Source organism: Aphanomyces astaci (genome assembly GCF_000520075.1).
Source record: "Aphanomyces astaci strain APO3 unplaced genomic scaffold supercont1.50, whole genome shotgun sequence".
Lineage (NCBI taxonomy): Eukaryota > Oomycota > Saprolegniomycetes > Saprolegniales > Verrucalvaceae > Aphanomyces > Aphanomyces astaci.
The window spans coordinates 177,862-198,343 of NW_009798313.1; the positions used below are offsets into that span (position 1 = coordinate 177,862).

The 20,482-nt window shown below is 49.7% G+C and overlaps 6 protein-coding genes across 8 annotated transcripts; 3 read left to right on the plus strand and 3 right to left on the minus strand.

Moving 5' to 3' along the window:
* Positions 1-19: 19 nt before the first annotated feature.
* H257_13671 (hypothetical protein) lies at positions 20-7,045 on the plus strand (the record flags this gene model as incomplete). The annotated part of the gene is made up of 9 exons (XM_009841280.1): positions 20-172; positions 286-436; positions 497-528; positions 596-676; positions 772-1,316; positions 2,147-4,338; positions 4,460-5,178; positions 5,232-5,489; positions 6,049-7,045. 9 exons carry the CDS (start codon positions 20-22, stop codon positions 6,856-6,858), a joined length of 4,941 nt encoding a protein of 1,646 aa, XP_009839582.1. The 3' UTR covers positions 6,859-7,045.
* Positions 7,046-7,074: 29 nt separating this feature from the next.
* H257_13672 (hypothetical protein) lies at positions 7,075-8,265 on the plus strand. Its single transcript, XM_009841281.1, has 4 exons — positions 7,075-7,414; positions 7,464-7,635; positions 7,700-7,928; positions 7,984-8,265. The coding sequence occupies exons 1-4, from the start codon at positions 7,097-7,099 to the stop codon at positions 8,144-8,146; spliced, it is 882 nt and encodes a 293-aa protein (XP_009839583.1). The 5' UTR covers positions 7,075-7,096; the 3' UTR covers positions 8,147-8,265.
* A 69-nt stretch (positions 8,266-8,334) lies between these two features.
* H257_13673 (hypothetical protein) lies at positions 8,335-8,817 on the minus strand. Its single transcript, XM_009841282.1, has one exon. It carries the CDS (start codon positions 8,792-8,794, stop codon positions 8,420-8,422), a length of 375 nt encoding a protein of 124 aa, XP_009839584.1. The 5' UTR covers positions 8,795-8,817; the 3' UTR covers positions 8,335-8,419.
* A 1,253-nt stretch (positions 8,818-10,070) lies between these two features.
* On the minus strand, positions 10,071-11,167 carry H257_13674 (the record flags this gene model as incomplete). 2 transcript variants are annotated; one of them, XM_009841283.1, is made up of 3 exons in its annotated part: positions 10,071-10,918; positions 10,974-11,069; positions 11,140-11,167. In XM_009841283.1, 3 exons carry the CDS (start codon positions 11,144-11,146, stop codon positions 10,242-10,244), a joined length of 780 nt encoding a protein of 259 aa, XP_009839585.1. In that variant the 3' UTR covers positions 10,071-10,241. The 2 variants fall into 2 exon arrangements, with proteins under 2 accessions (XP_009839585.1, XP_009839586.1); XM_009841284.1 differs by lacking the exon at positions 11,140-11,167 and having other exon boundaries at positions 10,071-10,995.
* Positions 11,168-11,564: 397 nt separating this feature from the next.
* On the plus strand, positions 11,565-16,274 carry H257_13675 (CAMK/CAMKL/AMPK protein kinase). The gene is made up of 9 exons (XM_009841285.1): positions 11,565-11,697; positions 11,754-11,989; positions 12,078-12,313; positions 12,372-12,593; positions 13,426-13,495; positions 14,000-14,171; positions 14,256-14,333; positions 15,329-15,927; positions 15,991-16,274. The coding sequence occupies exons 1-9, from the start codon at positions 11,613-11,615 to the stop codon at positions 16,009-16,011; spliced, it is 1,719 nt and encodes a 572-aa protein (XP_009839587.1). The 5' UTR covers positions 11,565-11,612; the 3' UTR covers positions 16,012-16,274.
* A 387-nt stretch (positions 16,275-16,661) lies between these two features.
* On the minus strand, positions 16,662-20,477 carry H257_13676 (the record flags this gene model as incomplete). 2 transcript variants are annotated; one of them, XM_009841286.1, is made up of 13 exons in its annotated part: positions 16,662-17,022; positions 17,075-17,266; positions 17,432-17,515; positions 18,089-18,256; positions 18,310-18,377; positions 18,568-18,634; positions 18,762-18,830; positions 18,963-19,024; positions 19,492-19,570; positions 19,631-19,774; positions 19,856-19,938; positions 19,998-20,196; positions 20,250-20,477. In XM_009841286.1, 13 exons carry the CDS (start codon positions 20,475-20,477, stop codon positions 16,789-16,791), a joined length of 1,677 nt encoding a protein of 558 aa, XP_009839588.1. In that variant the 3' UTR covers positions 16,662-16,788. The 2 variants fall into 2 exon arrangements, with proteins under 2 accessions (XP_009839588.1, XP_009839589.1); XM_009841287.1 differs by having other exon boundaries at positions 17,075-17,279.
* Between the last annotated feature and the right edge of the window lie 5 nt (positions 20,478-20,482).

Below are 20,482 nucleotides of genomic sequence, written 5' to 3' on the forward strand. Positions count from 1 at the left end.
ACTCATGCAAGTCGCAAACATGCGGCGCGAATCCGTGGCCGCGATTGTGTGTCAGGTTGTGCTAGGGACGTCAGGAGGGTACATTAAGCTTACTCTCATGCCATTGCCCTCACAAGCAATGGGCACCATGCAAGTCGCGAACATGGGGCGCGAATCCGTGGCCGCGATTGTGGTAGGGACGTCAGGGGAACGCAGCATTGGATTGGACAAAATACGAATAATATTCCACCAATTAGATGGAGAATTTGAGTTTTGCAAATACCCGACAGATTGGCCGACGGACAGACGTTCCCACCTCATCTGGCAGTTGAAGAAGGAACGATGAGCGACGAAGAAGGCGTCGGCGGCGGCGGCGGCGACATGAGTGAACACGACATCATGAGGACATTGCGCGCTTTGTCTCGGCAATCGCAAGACCTTCCACAGACGCTTCGAGGTACAACTACCCGAGACTACACGTCGGGTCCCATGCAGCTGACCTGCTGCTTCTTCGTAGGACTGCTTGGGCAATTCGGGGGTGACCTGCCGGTACGATCCCCCGCATTTCTGCTACTGATATATGAAGGCAGGCGTCATGATTAAAAGTTCTTTGTAGATGATGTTTGGTGCCCACAACCCGCAATTCCGCAACCTGCTGGAGAAGATCCAACCGTCAAACGCGCCGCACGTGCAAATGGTACACCACCCATACTGTAATCAAGTCCTTGATTACTTTCATTCCCACGTCTTCTCGTTTGGACGTGGAGCATATGATCATGTCGTGTCTCGTAGGCAAGCCTGTCAGAACTATGTGAGCAGCTCACGATGTCGTCGTCGGAAGAGATGCTGGCGTTGTCGGGGTTTCGAGCCGACGCGTTCGTCCCTGTGTTGGCGACACTCGTGGCCGCGCCCCCCTCCGACTCGATGGACATCCTCTTGCTTGCATGTCGCGCCTTGGCCACGATTTTGGACGTGATGCCATCCGCGGTCGACATCGCGGTCGCCGCGAACGTCGTCGCCAGCTTGTGCGACAAACTGCTCAACATCGAGTACATGGACGTGGCCGAGTTGGCGCTGCGCATGCTGGAGCGCCTCTGCTCGTCGTCGGCCGGCCGCGCGGCCGCCTTGCATGAGAATGGGGTCGTGGCGCTGCTACAATTCGTCGACTTCTTTGCCGTCGACGTCCAACGGACCGCCGCGCGCACCGCGGCCTTGTTGTGCACGGACGCAACATCAATTCCGACGCTGCAGTCGACTGGCGGTCTGCAGCTGGTCCACGCGCTCACGAGATCGTTTGACGCCGACATTGTCTACCACGGCATCGATTGCTTAGACCGGTAAGGACTTGTGAACGAACGACAGAAGCATCGATATGGAGGAAGGCTCAAGTATGAATGGGCCGTGATTTCTTTAGGAGTTATTGTGCTTATTTCACCCAAAGGTGGACTTGTGATTTCACCAAATAAATCCGATTGATCCAATTTAAGCTTGTACAAACTATACTATACAAAGATTAGTATATATATATGGTTTTGAGGACGTTGAGTCAAACGTTTGGATTGGCAGATATTCGACAGAATGTGATTTGATTGGCTTAGGCGGAACTTTAATCCATGCTGTTAAGACATTCGATTTTGCTTTGAGGGCTCCAGTTTCGAATCGATTTAAACACAATATATATATATATATATATTTGCATTATTTGTTTGTGTTGTACGTTGTGGATAGCAATTTATATTTGTACTTTCAGCCATAATATTTGGGTATTTTGTGCTGATGCACAGCTTATTGTGTATTGGTATAAAACACGTCTAGTGTCACACACAAATATACGTCATACAATCATTCGATGTTGCATGGCTGAAGAGGGACTTTGATTGGCCACTTTATTTGTGTTCTGGGTTTTGATTGGTCGATCCTGCGCATTCACCCCCTGCGATTTCGAATCGAACTAACAATGCAGTATATATATATATATATAGATGGATTGCCTTACAACACTTGTATATATAGTATTCGTATCGGATTGATGGCCTTTCGTACATATTTTAATCTTTTTTTATAGTTAGTAGCCAGTGTATCTCACATCCATGTGTATATTGTACACAAACTATATACATACATCCCTGGTATGATGAATTATATTTATTGTTTTATATGTATGTAGACTTTGCACCTCCCTCAGTGCCCAAGGCAACGACGCCGACTTGTCGAATACTTTGGTGGTGGTTATCGACTTGAATACGTTGGACCACCTGCTGGCACTTCTCGCTACATACCCCACAACTTCGAGAATGCCAGACAACATGAAGCCTGCCACGTATGGGCTACTGGTTCACATCTTGTCTGTCGTGGGTCGTCGCGTGTACAGTCGTCGGCTAGTGGACGGAACATGCGACAGCGTTTCTGTGGTACTGTGTGCGATGTTGGCGGCTCAGGACCCCCCCAGCGTCGTCCGCGCCGCGCTGCACTTCATCGACGACGTGATCGTGTCGTTGAGTAGTAGTTCGTCCGACAATACACTTTGCGAGTTGGCAGATCACATGCTTACCACGAAGCTGGTACCGGCCATGCTGTCGTCCTTGGCGGGTTTGGCCGACCCGATGGACGACGACGACGCCGCCGACACGCGCGCGAGGCTCGTGGACGTGCTCACCGCCGCCATGACGACCGTGTCGCATCGGGCGCTCAAGCACGTGGATGCCTTGTGCTCATTTGTCGCCACCACGTTAAAGCGTCCGCGGCGTCGGCGTCGGCACGTCGCTTCCGTCGGGGCCGTTGACGACGAGAAACGTGACGATGTTGGGTCCACAGAAGTATCGCTGGCGCTGTGCGTCATGTCCATCGCACTGACCCATGCGCATGATGAATACCACGTTCGGTTTGTGCGCGATGGCGTGTACCAAGCGTTGGAAGGGGTTGCCCACGAGCCACCAGTGGCCACCGCCAACACCCACGCAGCTACCCAGCTGTTGGCTACGTACAAGTCTAATGCGACGACGACCCCCGCGCTGGACGCCCTCGCGGCGTTGGCACGGGACCTGCGCGGGGGGTCGTCCAACGCAGGGGTAGGTGCCGTCGTCTTGCGGCTGGCCGACGTGTTTAGGTCGCCTGACGGCGTGACATCGTACGAGCTCACGACGAGCGCGGTGGTGCCGGCGTTGGTCGAGTTTATTCAAGCGTCGACGGATGACTTTGGCGAGATGGTTGCGACCATGTCGGACGTGAGGTGGGTGGTGGCGTTGGTGGCCACTGTGAAAGAGGCGGTGGTTTCGCAGTGGAACCCTTACCACCTAACGCGACCAGGGACAGATGGGTTGTTTCCATCCGTGGTGGCCTCGATGACCACGTCAGGGCGTCCGGTCGCACACGTGATGAACCTGCTCGCACAGCATTTGAACGTCCGACTTCATGTGAACGCTATGATGGGAAGCCCCGCGATCGCCGACACAACAACGACGACGACGGTGGTGCTCGTGGAGCCATTGGCGCGTGTCGACACGATGCAAGCGTTTGTCGCTGCCAAAATGTTTGGCAAAGATCAGCATCACCACAATGATGATGATGACGAAGAAGACGTGACGGAGATGCAGGAGGGGGATGGAGAAGACAAGGCCCGGATTCGTACGACCGTGGACGGACACGTGTTGCCGCCGTCCATGACCATCTTGGAAGCGTTGATTCGCAGCAAAACGTGTGGATGGACAAATGATTACGAGGGGGATGAGGATCTGCCGTGGGTGCCCGTCGAGTCGTTGTGGGATGCGCCGATGGACTTGACGTTTCACATGGCGGCCACCACCCCCCCGAACGAAACCCCCACATTACCCGTGACCAACTGTCATGACGACGACAAGAATGCTCGGGGATCTGTCGTTGACGACTGCTTGGCGTTGCTGGCGTTGCTGTACAAGATGTCATTGGTACCCCCCACGGCGTTTGAATCGCCGGCGTTGGCCATGCACTTGCAACGCACGTGCTTGATGCAGCCTCTCGTGGTGGCGCTACAAGCGTTTCCATGGGCAGTCCGCACGATCGCGCACTCGTACTCGTTCTTGCTGCCGTTCCAGGCCAAGCTACACCTGATGTACGCGTCGAGCTTTGGGTCGGCGCGCGCGATCCAGTACCTGTCGAGGACACTGTGGAAACTTCCAGGCGGACGACGCCCCGACGCGACGGGAAGCCGACGACGGGACGACGCGGCACTTGCCGCCGCCGTGGCGCGCGTGGCTAAGATACCCCGGCTCAAAGTCCGTGTCGCGCGGTCTAAGTTGCTGCAGTCAGCGATGAAACTGCTGTCGACGTATGGCGGCCAGAAATCCATCGTTGAGATTGAGTACTTGGGCGAAGTCGGCACAGGTATGTACATATCAACACAGTCATATGTACTTGTGGCCCGTTTATATATCGTTGGATGTAGCCATGTTTGAAACGTGTATTGTATTTGGTTACCAATGTATTGGTTTTGTTTGGGTGCTAGGGTTGGGTCCGACGACTGAATTCTACTCGTTGGTGAGCCAAGCCATGCAAGCCAAGCATTTAAACATGTGGCGCGACGAACAAAGCAGCAGCGCGACGGCCGACGCCGAGTCGGAACCCCCCGCAGCCGCTATCCCCCCGCAAGAACCCCCCCCCCACCACGCCATGCCCGTTCGAGGGTTCCATCGGGTCGTCGTGATCGTGTGCAACACGTGCGCGCACCTATCAATTCCCACTTGTCCGACGCACCAATGTCTGCTGACTCAACCCAACGACGGTAGCCACAGCAGCAGCTCCACGCCGCCCAGTGGCACTCCCGAGCCCCACTGCCACGCGTGCTCGTTCTCATGGTCGATGCATCAGTGTCGCCATGCTACCGCCACCTCGCCTTCTCTTTCTGGAAGCCTCGATACAGAAAATGGTGGTGGTGGTGCGGCGGCCCCCCATTCCGTGTCATGGCGGTGGTGGATTGTCAGCGACAGCGAAGTCGCGTACTTGTCGCAGGCGTACCCCCGAGGCACCCCCAGTGTCGTGCATCCGGTTTTGCAGTGTTCGCATTGCGACACGGTGACGTTCCCGGGCACGGAGGCCGGCCTTGTGACGATGGTGGACGGTGGTACCCGCATGGTAGCGCGAACCGGACGGCGCATGTACGAGCGCGACTACCGCGCCGTGACCAAACACGCGTCGGTGCATTGCGAAGGCACGCCGCTCACCCAAGTACTTTGTATTGTGTGGTTCTTTATTTGCGTTAACGTCTATTTTGTTGATAGACCAACGTTGTGCTGTACGAGTTGGACGTGGACACACTCGTGGCCCTCGTCCCCCAAAGCCCGGAAGTACTCGACACTGAATTGGATGGACTTGGCATCACGTCGTCATTTCACACGGACCTGGACGACGCAGTTGAGGCGCCGCATGGATTGTTTCCGCGACCGATCGACCTCCATCCTCCATCCCCCTTATCCTCCGGTTCCTCGTCGTCTGAGCTCCTCGCGCGGTTTGCATTTCTCGGCAAGCTGGTCGCCCAGGTACACACCTATAGATTGTTTGTCGACTGATGTTGTTTTCAATGGCCATATATATATATATATATTTATGTCTATAGTGTCTTTCAGCCAAAAAATCCTTATCCATCGATTGATTTTCTGCTCTGAATTTTGTACTTTGCGAAGTATGTAACAAAATGGGATCCCCGTCACACTAATTGAAATCACACACTAATTAGTTGTGATTTTTGCTGCAATCGGATTGGCTAAAATTCGTTTGTCGATTCGTGTACATTTGGTGGTGTCGATACTTTGAACATGTACAATAATACTAAAAGTCGTATGGGTTTTGGTAGTAGTAATCGATAGTGGTCATAATGTTATATATACACGGTATATATTGCATATATATATATATATATATATGTATATATATATATATCCTATCCATACATATCGATTGGACATGGACAGTCTTGATGTGGTTTCTCGTTACGCCCGTTAGGGAGATTGAGATGGATATTATTTGGAGATGCTGTTCGCGGATGTGCCTCTCAATATATATGGTTGCTCGAGCATTAATATATATATATATATATAGGCACTTGTGGACGAACGCTTGTTGGACTTGCCGTTGGCAGTGCCGTTTTTGCGGTTACTTCGAGGGGAATCGCTGCACGGCAACATGGCGTTGGCGCTCGAGCACATTGCGACCGTGGACCCGCAGCTGGGCCGGTCTCTGCAGTACCTGTACGACCACCGCCACGACGCGAGCATCGACGATATGGGACTCACGTTCGTCTTGCCTCCGTCGTCCATGCCTCTGTGCGACAAGGGCGCCGACCGACCTGTCACGACTGACAACGTCGTCGAGTTCCTCGACTTGACGGTCACGACCATGCTGGACACGGCCATTCGACCGCAAGTCGACGCGTTTCGCGCTGGGTTTGCGTCCATCGCGCCGCTGCATGTGCTCACCATGCTGTCCGCTGCCGACTGGAGCGTCTTGTTGGCCGATCCGTCGCGACAGATGTGGCCTGGTGGGGCAGACGAGATCCGGGCGGCGATGGTGTGCGACCACGGCTACACGATGGACAGTCGCGCGATCGGGTGGCTCGTGGACATCCTCGCCGAGTTTTCGCCCGACGACCAAAGGTTGTTTGTCCGATTTGTCACGGGTTCCCACCGTCTGCCCATGGGGGGCCTCGCCAGACTCGATCCGGCCCTCACTGTCGTACGCAAGTTGACCGTAGACGACGCGTCGTCCTCCACCGCGAACGATGCGATCCTGCCGTCGGCGTCCACGTGCACCAACTACCTCAAGCTTCCGGACTACAGCTCCAAGGACATCATGCGCACCAAGCTGCTCTACTGCATCCACGAGGGCCAGCTCAGCTTTCATTTGTCCTGACTTGCCCAAATTCTCCCATGTGATTTCTCCAACAAGTCTCACCATGGTGACCACCACCCCATTATTTTGATAATATTCGACGCATAACTTGATAGTTGTATACATAATATCTCACCATGTGTGGTGTCGATATACTATCGAGATCCGGCGGCCTTGTTCTTGCAAGATCCGCCCTACCCCTACGAAAAATTCACTGACGATTTGTATGGGGCAATTGAAAGAATATCATTTGATCAAAATGTGCAGCGTCGCCACTTCTGCTGCGCTTCCACCGCCGCCGCCGCGACTGGCCCCATCCTCGCTGGCGGTGCCGACACAGGTGGACGAAAATGAAGAGGACGTCGAGGTTGTGACAAAGAAGCGGTGTACGAGCAATGGCAGTCGATGGGACGCCAAACCGGCAGAGTCAACCTTGGAACTGCGCAAACAAGCAGTGCGCGACGCTGTTGCAGCCGCCCAACAAGCATTTCGTTGTCCCATCTGCCTCGACACGTTCGGAGAGCTTGTGGTTGAGTGCGCCGAGTGCGCGCATGTGTTTTGCGACCCCTGCATGAGGGTACACATTCACATGTAGGGAGGAGGAATGCCTCCACGCGTCGTGTTAGGAATCGCTAAAGCGCAAGGACAAGTGTCCGTTGTGTCGATGCAACCCAATGCCACTGCGACGCAGCAAGCCCATTGAACGACTCGTGGCGGCGTTGCCGGAATCCTGCGCATTCCTTGACAACGGTTGCGTGATGACGTCGTTGACGCGGGCCACGGCATTCCAGCATGCTTGTAGGAAGCATGTCATGTACATATATCCCTTGGCTCAAAGATATGGCGTGTGCCACGTGTATAGTGACCTGTGGGTTTGCGCGCTTTACATGTCCCCATTGTCGCCAGGTCTTCCTACGCCATGAGCACGACGAGTCGGTGTGTTCGGCGGAGCTGCATGCCTGTCCGTTGTCGGCCCTCGGCTGCTCCTTCCGCGCGCGCGTCGTCGACATGCATGAGCATGTAAAAGACCGCGTCCACTTCGACTTGGCGCGCCGCGTGTTGAAGGGCGGCGGTCCCATCGTCCCCACGAGGTATATATGACTCGTGCATGTGTGTAGTCCCATCTTATGTGGTTGTCGTCGCCAGTGATATGGCGACGGCGTTGCGCGCGCTCCTGGAGATCTCGACGAAGGCGTGGAAGGACACCGACGGCGACCCCGCGCCGCCGCATGACGAGATCACGGAGCGAGCGCGGCTCGAGTTTGTCCACGCCATGCTCGCGTCCAACATTGTCCCGCCGCCCGCATGAAGGTGCATGCTGCTGATGGCGCGACAAATATGTAGAAACCATGTAGATTCGAAATGTAGAAGCAGTATATAGCCCTTGGTTCAAGTTTGTGATTATGACAAGTAGGACAGAAAACCCACACTTTATCGCAGAAGCAAGTGAAACATGCAAGGCTCCATGTACCACCGGAACGAATATGTGTGACACTGTGTGGAGCAACATGGATAACCTGGTTGATTCGAATAAATAAGGAGGGAGCCTAACACACTATCAAGTTGAGTCGACGGCGATCGTCTATGTGTGGTGCGCACTGCTGGAGTGGGGATTTCGCAGTTGCTGCTGCATCTTGGCAAAGTCGTCGGCCGAGTACCACAGGTCCCTCTTGGTCGCTTCGTCGATGCTAGACAGCGATGGAATGGTCTCGACCTTGACGTCATCGTCAAAGCTGATGCGCTTGCTGTGGCTGCACCTTCGGACCCGGGTTTCGGAAAAATCCCAGTCGTCTAGGCTCATTCGGTACGAGAACGAGCTCGATCGACTGCTGGCGACGCTGGATCGTATGTCGTCCACGTCGTCTTCAAAGTACTCATGCATGCTCGCCACGCTTCTCGTCCTTGCGCGCATCTCGATGGCGGTTGTCCGGCGTGGGAAATTCGCAAATGATGCCATGCATGTGCCATTGTAGTGCCGTATTGTAATGCTGTTTTACTGTACTTCTGCTTGGTGAGTAATGGCGTCGTAGAATGTACGTCGTACTTTAGAGGGAACTACAAACAATCGGACTTCCGAGGGTCCCCTTCGATGAAGTCATCCGATATCGTAGCCATCTTTGTGGGAGCCCTCGACGATGCTCCATGATCGATAACATGTGCGCCACCAGTGTACTGCACGTTTCAGACAGGTGGATGTCGTACGTGGCATCGAAGGATGGTGCTCAAGGGACTATGCGCACCTTGGTATGTATGGCGTACTTAATGGGAGAGAATTGAGTTAAAAGACGACGAAGTGCCGACGTAAAAGGCGGTAAATACGTTCAATGGGGATTGTGGGCCGTTTTATATCGTTTAACGTGTTCTGTCGGGCAGTTTACCCATTACGTTAAACCAGATGGCTTTCAAGCACACATTGCCACTTGCCCAGTCGTACGGTTTTACTTGAAATTTGTATGCAAGCCGTTTCAAAACCAACGTGCAACCCTCATTGACAACGTACATACTGGTACAGTACCTACATACACCCAACCAGACATATTGTGAGTTATGCACGAGAAGCGGCAGTGGCGGCAGAGTCGCCGTGACGACGATGTACATAACTACTTATTATAGCATGCTATACCTGTCTACTGTAGTCGTGAACGGCTGCATTTGTTGTTGCTGCTGATATGTGATATGTAGTGGTATGTTCGATAGACCAGAGAGTCGACAACTTTATGGTCTGTGGAAGGACGTTTGTGCCATTTGTGTTCGATATATTTACGCGCAGTCACAAGAGCCAGCAAGCTCGTGGGCGAAACAAAGCAGGGTGGTTGGCTGATTTCGGCTGATTACAATAATAACGTTAGCACAATGATGATGTTTACTGTTAACACTGTAAAGTGCCGTTTTGTGAATCCTACTACCGGTACTACCATACCACCGTTTACTGGTTGTATTACAGTTATCAAATGTGTTATGGAGAAGAGAACATATAGTTACGGTGGTAGTATATATGTAGTACCTCATATCGTCCAGAGATAGAGTTTCAGTCGACGCCAGTCATGGTTTTATCACTGGGGACATTACAAGCGCTGCACAGTGCACTTTGAAATGAAACGTCTGCAATTATTGCATAAAATAGTATTAATGTCCCAAGAATATCCAATAATAAGGGTACTCCAAGAAACCATATAAATTCAGATCTTCGACCCCATACTTTACCAAAGTGATTTCGTTTTTATGACCTTAATTTTACTTTATAGAATGCCTTCGAAGAAGCATTTGATTCGCGCCAAGGTACTTCGGCGCCGTGGACTCTATGGCTTCAGTCCTCCATATACAACGAGTACGTACGTTGTTGCCTCGGTGATGCTTTTATGTCATTGTCCAAGGAACGGAATTTCACATGCAATCTATTACGTTTACGCCTTGGTTTGGTTGGCGACACCGGCGATGCGGTTGCGGATTTCTTCTTGATTGCCGACGTAGTGCCCGGACAATGGCGCGATGGCATGTTCGTGCACGATGGGGTGGAAGTTTTCGTCCAAGTCGTAGACGAGGGGCACGCCCGTGGGGATGTTGAGGCCCGTGATCGTGTCTTCCGAGATGTTGTCCAAGTGTTGCACCAACGCGCGAAGGGAGTTGCCGTGGGCGACGATGAGCACCTTCTTGCCCGCCTTGATGGAAGGGACAATCACATCGTTCCAGTACGGCACGACACGGAGCTTCGTGGTCGCCAACGATTCGGTGAAGGGCAATTCTTCACGCGGCACGTCGGCGTACTTTGGGTCGTTGCCGGGATAGTACTCGGAGGACGCGTCCAATGCAGGGGGCGGGGTCGAGTAGCTGCGGCGCCACACCATGACTTGGTCGAGGCCGTACTTGGCGACTGTGTCTTGCTTGTTCAGGCCTTGGAGGGCACCATAGTGGCGCTCATTCAGTTTCCACGAACGGTTCACAGGGATCCACATCAAGTCCAATTCCTCCAACGTGTTCCAGCACGTCTTGATGGCGCGCTTCAACACGGACGTGTACGCGACATCAAATGAGAAGCCAGCGACCTTCAAGGCTTTGCCGGCATCGTGGCTTTCCTTTTCGCCTACAGACGGAGCATCGTCAGTCAATGCATGCAATCTAAGCGTTGCCATACATACCGACGGCAGAAAGGGGAACATCGTGCCAACCCGTGAAGCGGTTGTCCACGTTCCATTGGCTTTCGCCGTGACGGATCAACACAATTTGGTACTTGCCTAGACACACATCATCACCATCGTCAGTACGCATCCTCCTGGAGGCGACAAGGGAGTGGAGGCCGTGTACCTGGCATGCTTAGATCGATGCGAATTTGAAAATGACAAAAAAGTCGCAAATCCCTCACTTCCTCGGCAAGGTTGAACCTGTATAAATTGATAAGTTGCACATCCTCTTGAATATTCCTGCCGTCCTGCACTGCAGCGGATACGGAGTGAGTGGTAGCAACGAGATCAAACTACCCACCGCTTTGAACTTGCATCTTATGCCTCCTGAGGTATTGATTGCACGAGCATACAGTACATCGACGCTACCGTCGTGATGGTTATGACGTAGGATGACAGAGCGGCATCACCATGAATTTCCCATATCCTGGCGAATCAAAAATGAGCATGTGAATATTTCAGCCAATAGGATCCAATGTATAATATTTCAGAGTATTTTATGAACATGGGACCCCCGATGGGGGGCCCCACCGCGTCAGTTCGGCGGCCCCCGGCTAAATTAGATACCCGGAACGAAGGAAGAAGCGACAGAGGACAATGAGCAGCCATGACGTGCCGGTACAATTGGGGTATTACCGTCTAGGAGAGACGCTGGGAACAGGTTCCTTTGGGAAGGTCAAATGTACGTCCGTCCATATGCGCCTCTGATGGAGGGAATGACACGCGGCGTGGTGGTAGTGGCCGAACATGTGATCACAGGGCACAAGGTTGCAATCAAGATCTTGAACCGCAATAAGATCCGATCGCTGGACATGAGCGAAAAGGTGCGGCGTGAGATCGGACTGCTCCGCAAGATGCAGCACCCACACATCATTCGGCTGTACGAAGTGATCGACACCCCCACCGACATCTTTATGGTGCTCGAGTACGTCGCGGGCGGCGAGTTGTTTGACTACATCGTGTCCAAAGGCCGGGTACGACGACGAACGCACGCATGCCTTCACATCCTCATGTCGACCCCGTTTCCTTTGCATCCTCATTTCGACACCATTCTTATTGTAGCTGTCGCCGGACGAGGCGCGGCACTTTTTTCATCAAATCGTGTCCGGGGTCGAGTACTGCCACTTCCACCGCGTGGTCCATCGCGACCTCAAGCCCGAGAACCTCCTCCTCGACGCCGACAACAACGTCAAGATCGCCGACTTTGGTCTGTCCAATACGATGCGCGACGGCGAGTTCCTGCGCACGTCGTGCGGGTCGCCCAACTATGCCGCCCCCGAAGTCATTTCTGGCAACTTGTTCGTTGCTTTATCTTGTTCATTTTAAGTGTTGCTGACCAGCTCTTTCGTTCGCTAGGTACGCCGGCCCCGAAGTCGACGTGTGGTCGTGCGGGGTGATCCTGTACGCGCTCCTCTGCGGAGCGCTTCCCTTTGACGACGAAAGCATCCCGAACCTGTTCAAGAAGATCCGCGGCGGCATGTACAGCCTGCCGTCGCATCTGTCGGACGACGCGCGCGATTTGATTCCGCGCATGCTCGTCGTCGACCCCATGAAGCGCATCACGATTCCTGAAATCCGGTAGTAGCATCCCATGTGATCATGTTGATTTATTAGCCCTTTTACCCAAATTTGGACTTTGGTGGGGTAATCGCCAAATATATTATTCGAAATCGATTCAGGATTGTACTGTATTTTGTAACAATTATGTAAACAAACGTGTCCTGTGGCGATTGGTGTCACACACTAATTGTGAAGTCACACACTAATTCGACGTGGATGATGGTTGTTTCCTGCAATCATATTGGCTAAATCGTACTCTGCCGATGAGTCTTGTGGACTACATGTGGTGTTGTCGAAGGTGATTATCTCCATGTCGCTCCAGTTTAGAATAATACTCTATTTGTATTGGTAGTGTGTCTATTGTAAAATGTCTTGTGTTTAGAAATATATATATATAATGTATATTTCTAAATATATTTATTTGATTTGACGACTACCACAACGACAAGTCGCGTGGTGGTTTGAATTTTTTATATATTTTTTAATCATCCTATTTTCGTTTTCTTGTATTAAAAAATATTTTTTATCCATGCTCTTCTGGGTGTGTTGATCCTTTTATTGTGCTTTCGAGTGAAATTTCGTGTTGTGGCGTGGTTTCTCGTTGGAATTTAAATCGATTTGATTGGCTACCTCAGATGAGCTCAAAATTAATAGCCAATCAAAACCTTCTCAATGAAATTCGACCAATCAGATCGATTGTGGATCGGTTTGGTCGGCGCGATTCGATTGCACCCCCTCCCCAAATTTGTATCAAATCGACAATATTGTATTTAAATCTCCATGTATAGTAGTAGCATGCATTTTATGTATGCTCGCTCGTCAGGATTATGATCTAAGAGTAACACGATAGACAGCATCCGTGGTTCCAAACCAACTTGCCACCATACCTACAACATCCCCCCGAAGCCGTCGAGCAAGAAGTACGTTGCATGTCGATTCGGCACGTGTTTGGTTTTCTGCTATATATATATATATATATATATATATTAAAACATACCCTACCCACGGCATACATCGTATTCCTATTACCACGTTTTTAAAATTACTATTCCAAAAATATATTAAATAATTTCAAATTTATTTGTCTTTTTTAGAGAAACATTATATATATATACTACTTCATTGCGTTTTTTGTAGTCTCCATGCTGGGTGGAGGACACAATACGTTTCGATATTGTCCTTTTGGACTTTTGTGCCGATTTTTTGCCAAATCCATCGATCGATATTTTGAATTTTGTATGCAAAAAGATGTCCTGTGGTGATTGTATTCACACTAATTTCAGTCACAAACAAACTCGATGTTGGTGGTTGGTTGTTTTGCTGCAATCTGATTGGCTCAATTTTTCTGCCGATTCTTGTGTACATTCGTTCTCCATGTCGCCCCAGTTTATTATATATATATTCATGGGTTTGCTGTCGTTTAGGCTCGAAAGATCGACGACGAAGTGGTCGCCAAGTGTCTGACCCTGGACTTTCCTGGCGGGACCATCACCCGCGACCATGTGATCCACAGCATCGAGCACGAAGAATACACGCCGCTGCGGGTCGCGTACGACCTCGTGCTGGACCACAAAAATGCCAAAATGCGAATCGACGGTGAAGTTTATTTCAAATACACAAAGCAGAATAATGTTTGAACGATATGGACGTATATATATATATTTATAAATATATATATAGAACTGCGAAATGTCAAGCGGCATGACAACACGCCCAAGACGTTTTCCCAGCCCGACCAGAGTAGTTTGCTCGTGCCAGGTACGACCGACGCCTTGTTTTGATTCGTAATTTGCGTCGATTTGTCGTGGGTTTTTGGGGTATTTTTTCGACTTTTTGAAAGAAATTTGGAGCCTTTTATGCCTGCATTAAACAGTACTTTTTAGTATGGGCAGGTTGAGCCTTGCCGACCTGGCAAACAGTAGTGCGAGCATATATATACCAGGTCCCTAAACTTGGACTTGTGATATAGCATTCGAATCGATTTGATTCAATTTAAGCTAGTACAAAGTATGCCATACAAAGATTAGTATATATATATTTGTTTTGCCCAATACGGAGGAGGGACTGGGCCAAACATTTGGATTGGCAGAAATTCACCAGATCGAGTGATTTGATTGGCTTTGGCGGTTCTTTAATCCCTTCTTTCAAGACATTCGACAATGCTAGGTCCCAACAATTGGACTTTGTGCTGATTCGCCGATCAATTCTTTGTACTGAATTTTGATTGTTCTCTGGTGACGCCAAAACCACACTAATTCAAGTCATACACTAATTCGATAATGATGCTGATTTCCTGCAATCTGATTGGCTCAAAATTCGTCCTGCCGATCCATCTGTACAGGGAACGACATGCTAGATGACCTAAGTGGTTGTTCGAACTTGCCAAGATGAACTGATAGCATGGTTGGCTAATTTAAACCAATCAAAAGTTTGGCCCAGAATGACCCCAAATCTCTTGGTTATGATTGGGTAGACTTTCTTTTTTTCCCCTGTGCATGTATTGTCCAAAATTTGGACTACTTTTGTGCTGATTCTTTGCCAAATCTATCGGTCGATTCTTTGTTACTGAAGTTTGTATGTAAAAAAGTTGTCTTGTGGTGATGGGAATCACACTAATTTCTGGCACACACACTAGTAATTCGATGTTGGTTTCATCTGATTGGCTAAATATATCCTTGTGCCTATTCTTTGGTGTATGTGTCGATTCAGTCATATTCTTGTGGATGTATGTAGTTTACATCCGTACACTCTAGGCCGAGGACCGATCCCGATGGCTGCATCGCCCATGATCCAAGCGTCCCCTGGAGACCCGCTGATGCAGCGGCAATTTGGCGGCCGCACCCCGTTGGCGCGAGGACCGCCGGCGGCAAATTCTTCCCACGGGGGGGGGGTCATGTCTGTCCAGCACCAGATGAACGAAGCCGCGCTCGCGGAAAAGAAGCGTCGGCGATGGTACTTGGGCATCCAATCCAAGAAGGAGCCGGCGCACGTCATGTCGGAAGTGTACAAGGCACTGCTGGTGCTGCACTTTGAGTGGAAAGTGCTCGCGCCGTATCGCGTCAAGTGCCGGTGGCAACCAGCGCCGCCGCCGCCATCTTGTTCAACATCAGTCCACAAACCCGTCAAGATTGGGCTCCAACTGTACAAAGTCCAGCAGCACATTTACTTGCTGGACTTTCAAAACCTTGGCGGCGACGCGTTCACGTACATGAACTTGTGCGCGCGCATTATCACTGAGCTCAAGACACTGTCGGGCGTCCGACCAACGGCGGCGGCTCCTTCCCATGGGGACATGCTGCACGGATACAACCCATCGTCACAGGGCGGCGGCCTCCACCAACACCATCACCCCGTACGCTTTGTTTGTTTGCGTTGAAATTCATTGGTGATGTATAATCGGGCTGGTTATGCGTAGCACATCAACTTGCACGGATGATATATGACGGCGCTAAACGGGGTGAACGTTGACATACATTCATTCACCCGTGGTTGGTGGGGAATGTATGTATGAGTCAAGAACGACTAGTTGAGCAGCTGTCGGATGGATGGTAGAAGCCAATGTACCCACCACATCACCCATATTAACACACAATTACTCCATCGATTGTTCTCATAACTGTTATTGGGATATACACAAACACCCCCACGGTGGCTACAGTGTATCGTCTTTACTGTTATGAATATCATTAGTGTGTATTGTCGATTTGATAGTACAAATTTGGGGAGGGGGTGCAATCGATTTCTGATTGGTTGAATTTCATTGAGAAGGTTTTGATTGGTTAATAATTTTGAGCAGTAGCCAATCAAATCGATTTAAATTCCAACGAGAAACCACAACACAATGAAATTATTTCACTGGAAAGACAATACGAGCAGCAGGTACGGATATTATTACTGTTTACTGTTAGTTGGAGGCATATTGAACTGCTAAATATAATAAGATTGAACAAATGGGCCTGTTTAGCCAATCATAATACAAACGTCATTCGTTTTAGCCAATCATACGGCTTTGTTGGCGATTTTCAAGAATACATCAACATTATTGGCAAATTTAGGTGAAAGGCTTCGAAGTACTATTGATCATTACAAGGACATGGTATATATACAGTTTTGGTTAGGATACATTGGCCAAGCCTACATACACTGTACGACATTCATTGCACCTAGGATGTCTACTCTGGGGTAGTAAGTAGTAGTACTATTACTACATGTCTTAGTTAACTTTGGAGGATGCCTTGGGTTGGTGTTTTGGTCGTTTTGGCAGTGTTCTTGGGGTCTTGTTAATGGACGATGGACGACGTTTCTTGGCGGGGGGGGGCTTCTGGGGAGTGGGACTGCTGCCTTCGACAATCGCCGACGACGTGGACGCAATCCACTCGTCTGTGGCGCACGCTTCGCCCTTGAAGTGCACGCGCACGAACGCGCCGTCCACTGCCACGACCTTGGCCTAATGACATGACCACAGATCAATCATCATCCAGTCAAGTTTGACAAAGTACCTCTCGAACACCGCGGTCAGATGCAATCAAGATGCGAGCGTTCTTGGCGTAGACATCCGCTCTGGATCGTTTGGGGGGGGGCGGGGAAGGAGTTGGTGCAGATCGGGATATACTCCTCCTCGTGCCTTGAACTGAATCATCATCACAGCAGCAGCGGTGGCATAGCAACGTCGACGGCAACGATGTATCATCCTATCAGACACAACTTTGTCTAGTATATATATATACTAGGGTATATGTACTAGACGTAGTAGCAAGGAGGCCCATGCACTCTAGTATGTACTGGTGGTATTTCGATGGTTTTGTCCAATATATTTTTTGTCTAATCGAATAACAGATCATGTTTATATTCAGTACCTGAGCAGCAGCAGCCCACAAGTCGGGGTACCGACATCGCAAGTGGCACCAAATCAGGCACGACGAGCATTCAAACCATTTGTCCTACATATCACAACCCCCTAACATTATATATTTCACAACAACAGTATTGTGCATTTCAGTCCAATAATTTGCCTAAGCATTTGGGGGATTCATGAATATCGAGCAATGGAGTATGATTGGCTACAAAGAATGAAGGTTGCAATTTGATTGGCTAAAAAGATTGATTGTAGTATTGTCGATTTGATACAAATTTGGGGAGGGTGTGCAATCGAATCGCGCCGACCAAACCGATCCACAATCGATCTGATTGGTTGAATTTCATTGAGAAGGTTTTGATTGGCTAATAATTTTGAGCTCATCTGAGGTAGCCAATCAAATCGATTTAATTTCCAACGAGAAACCACGCCACACCACAATGAAATTTCACTCGAAAGCACAATATTGAAGGCACACAGATACCTCTTTAAATTAGTTTTATATTAAATTTCAAAGGTCCAGCGATGATTGCTCGGCGGTTCATTCACAACCAATCGCCAACGGAGGACATTTTGAGTCGAACAAACCACAATATTAACTAACAGTACGGAAACAAGAGACTAGCCAATGACGACGACAACCATGACGATGTCATACCTCGACCACCACGGACGGATCGGCGCTGCTGGCAAACTTGAGGCACACACAGCTAAACACCCAGTCGTCTGATGTCAATGCGCGACTGCCGGGGCGACTGGCTTTGAACAGCTGCGTCAAGAACAGGTCCATGTCCAACGTAACGTTGTGCGGTACGCACTTGCACACCTAAAATAGTTATATTTATTTACACTACGAAATCGTCAAAGATGGAGGTACACCTTGGCTTCTAACGCTAGGGGAATCCATCGCAACGTGGCAAAATTCACGCTCTCGGCAATGTTGAATCCTATTTTGTGGGTTTATATATCATACATATAATCAATCAGATAACTATATATAAAAAAGGTGCGCCAATACAAACAATTCCACATATATATGACTACATTGGGCAAAACCACATATATATGAATAGTATAGTGTGTACAATATTAAATAGGACCAATCTCAAATCCAAATTTGGGTAAAATGCACAATACCTGTGTTGAACCCTTGGTGGTACGCACGAGGAAACGTAATGATAAACTCGCCTGGGCCTTGTAGGGCCTATAATAATAATATATATCAACGACGACATTCGACGACGTTGCCAACAGAGAGTGCAAACTAGTCGTCGCTGCTCGGTCTAAACAACCAGAGTACGAAACACTAGTATATGCACTAGTTAGTGTACTTTGGAATAGGGGAGGCCAAACTCTTGGAATTTCCATGGCGCGACGAGGGATGTCTTGTGACGCAGAAACTATATATTATGATTAAATAGCACTATTATCCCACCCCATTATAACGTTATAGCATCCAATGGTGGTATTATATATATCATTATTATATATATATGATAATGATGATTCAAGGGAAGAAGGTATGTACGTACCTCATGACAAGCCATGTGCTCGTGAGGAAACATGGTCTGACACACCCGCTCCACGCGCGAAGCTACGATAACACAGATATCGACATGATGGGCGAATTACATGGTTGAATATACAAATATTGTGGATTATTCGGTACAAAGCAATTTTCCAGATTGGCTCTTTCAGAAAACGACAAGTATACTCAACCAATCAGAACTCTAGATATTGATTCGACAAACCGCGCGAATGTTAAAAGTTTATATTGTCGATTTGATAGTACAAATTTGGGGACGGGGTGTAATCGAATCGCGCCGACCAAACCGATCCACAATCGATCTGATTGGTTCAATTTTTTTCTTTAGGTTTTGATTGGCTACTAATTTTGAGCTCATCTGAAGTAGCCAATCAAATCGATTTAAATTCCAACGAGAAACCACAACACGAAATTTCACTCGAAAGCACAATAGCGAATATTCACAATAATTCATTTGCATTCAATCGTGTTTTCAGTGTATAGGATACATGATATATATATATATATACTAATACCGTGTGCTGGAGGCACCGTGTACCACACCTTGGGGCTGCCTGTGTGGAGGTAGTTGATACTGTACAATTCCATGTCTTCCTATAGAACACCCCACCCCCCACCTTGTTTTCAACCAACATGAGACTTTGTCTCTCGTACCGTGTGCAAGGCAAACATGGCGCTCCACATCCCAAAGTACAGCATCGCTTGCGTGATCCCGGGCAAATCGACCCACGTTCGCAAGATTGAGTCTAGATTATTCACATTCCACGACATGGCTGGACTATCGCCAAACAACGAGCCCTAATCATACACCTGTTTGTCAGCACCTTTGCCACACGAACGAACGAAGATGTCTATATTGGGGCATATACATGTATATACCACAATGTCGGCGCCATACGTTGGCGGGTCCATGGTCGGCCGCAATCCTTTCCAAAATTTGCGCTCGAGGACGTCTAGCGGTGCTGTGCATGGAATGAGAGATGGAATGCACGCGCCTGGATGTGAAAGTAGCAGACGGTACCTAATGCTGGATCATCAATGTCGTTGGGAGATGCCGCAGCCGCCAGAGCTCGGAATGCATCCAACGACATGCTCTTCCGAGTGACCAAATCGACATGGAACACACCCTTCTTGCCCGCCACGTACTGCGTCAACGGCGTGGGGATCGTGAACTCGAGGTCGTCGTATGCCCGCGTGAAGAATCCTGCCGGCGGCACGATCTACATCAAGGTGAGCTCTACAAGTCTACTACTACTGGTGATGGGACCAGGACCTTGCACATGCCGATGCGATGGCACGCTGGTTCGACGATAGTGCGCACATACGTGGCAAAACATGAGAACTCTTCGGGCGTCGGGTGAAACTCTGGACATAGCGCTCCTGGAGCGGACATCATGACGGTGGTGGACGCGGCAGAGATACGTCGCGCGATGGCGCCGCGGGAAGGAATGGCCGTGTATCTTGGCAATGTAACCCGAAACACGCACCAAAGGGCCACCATACAAA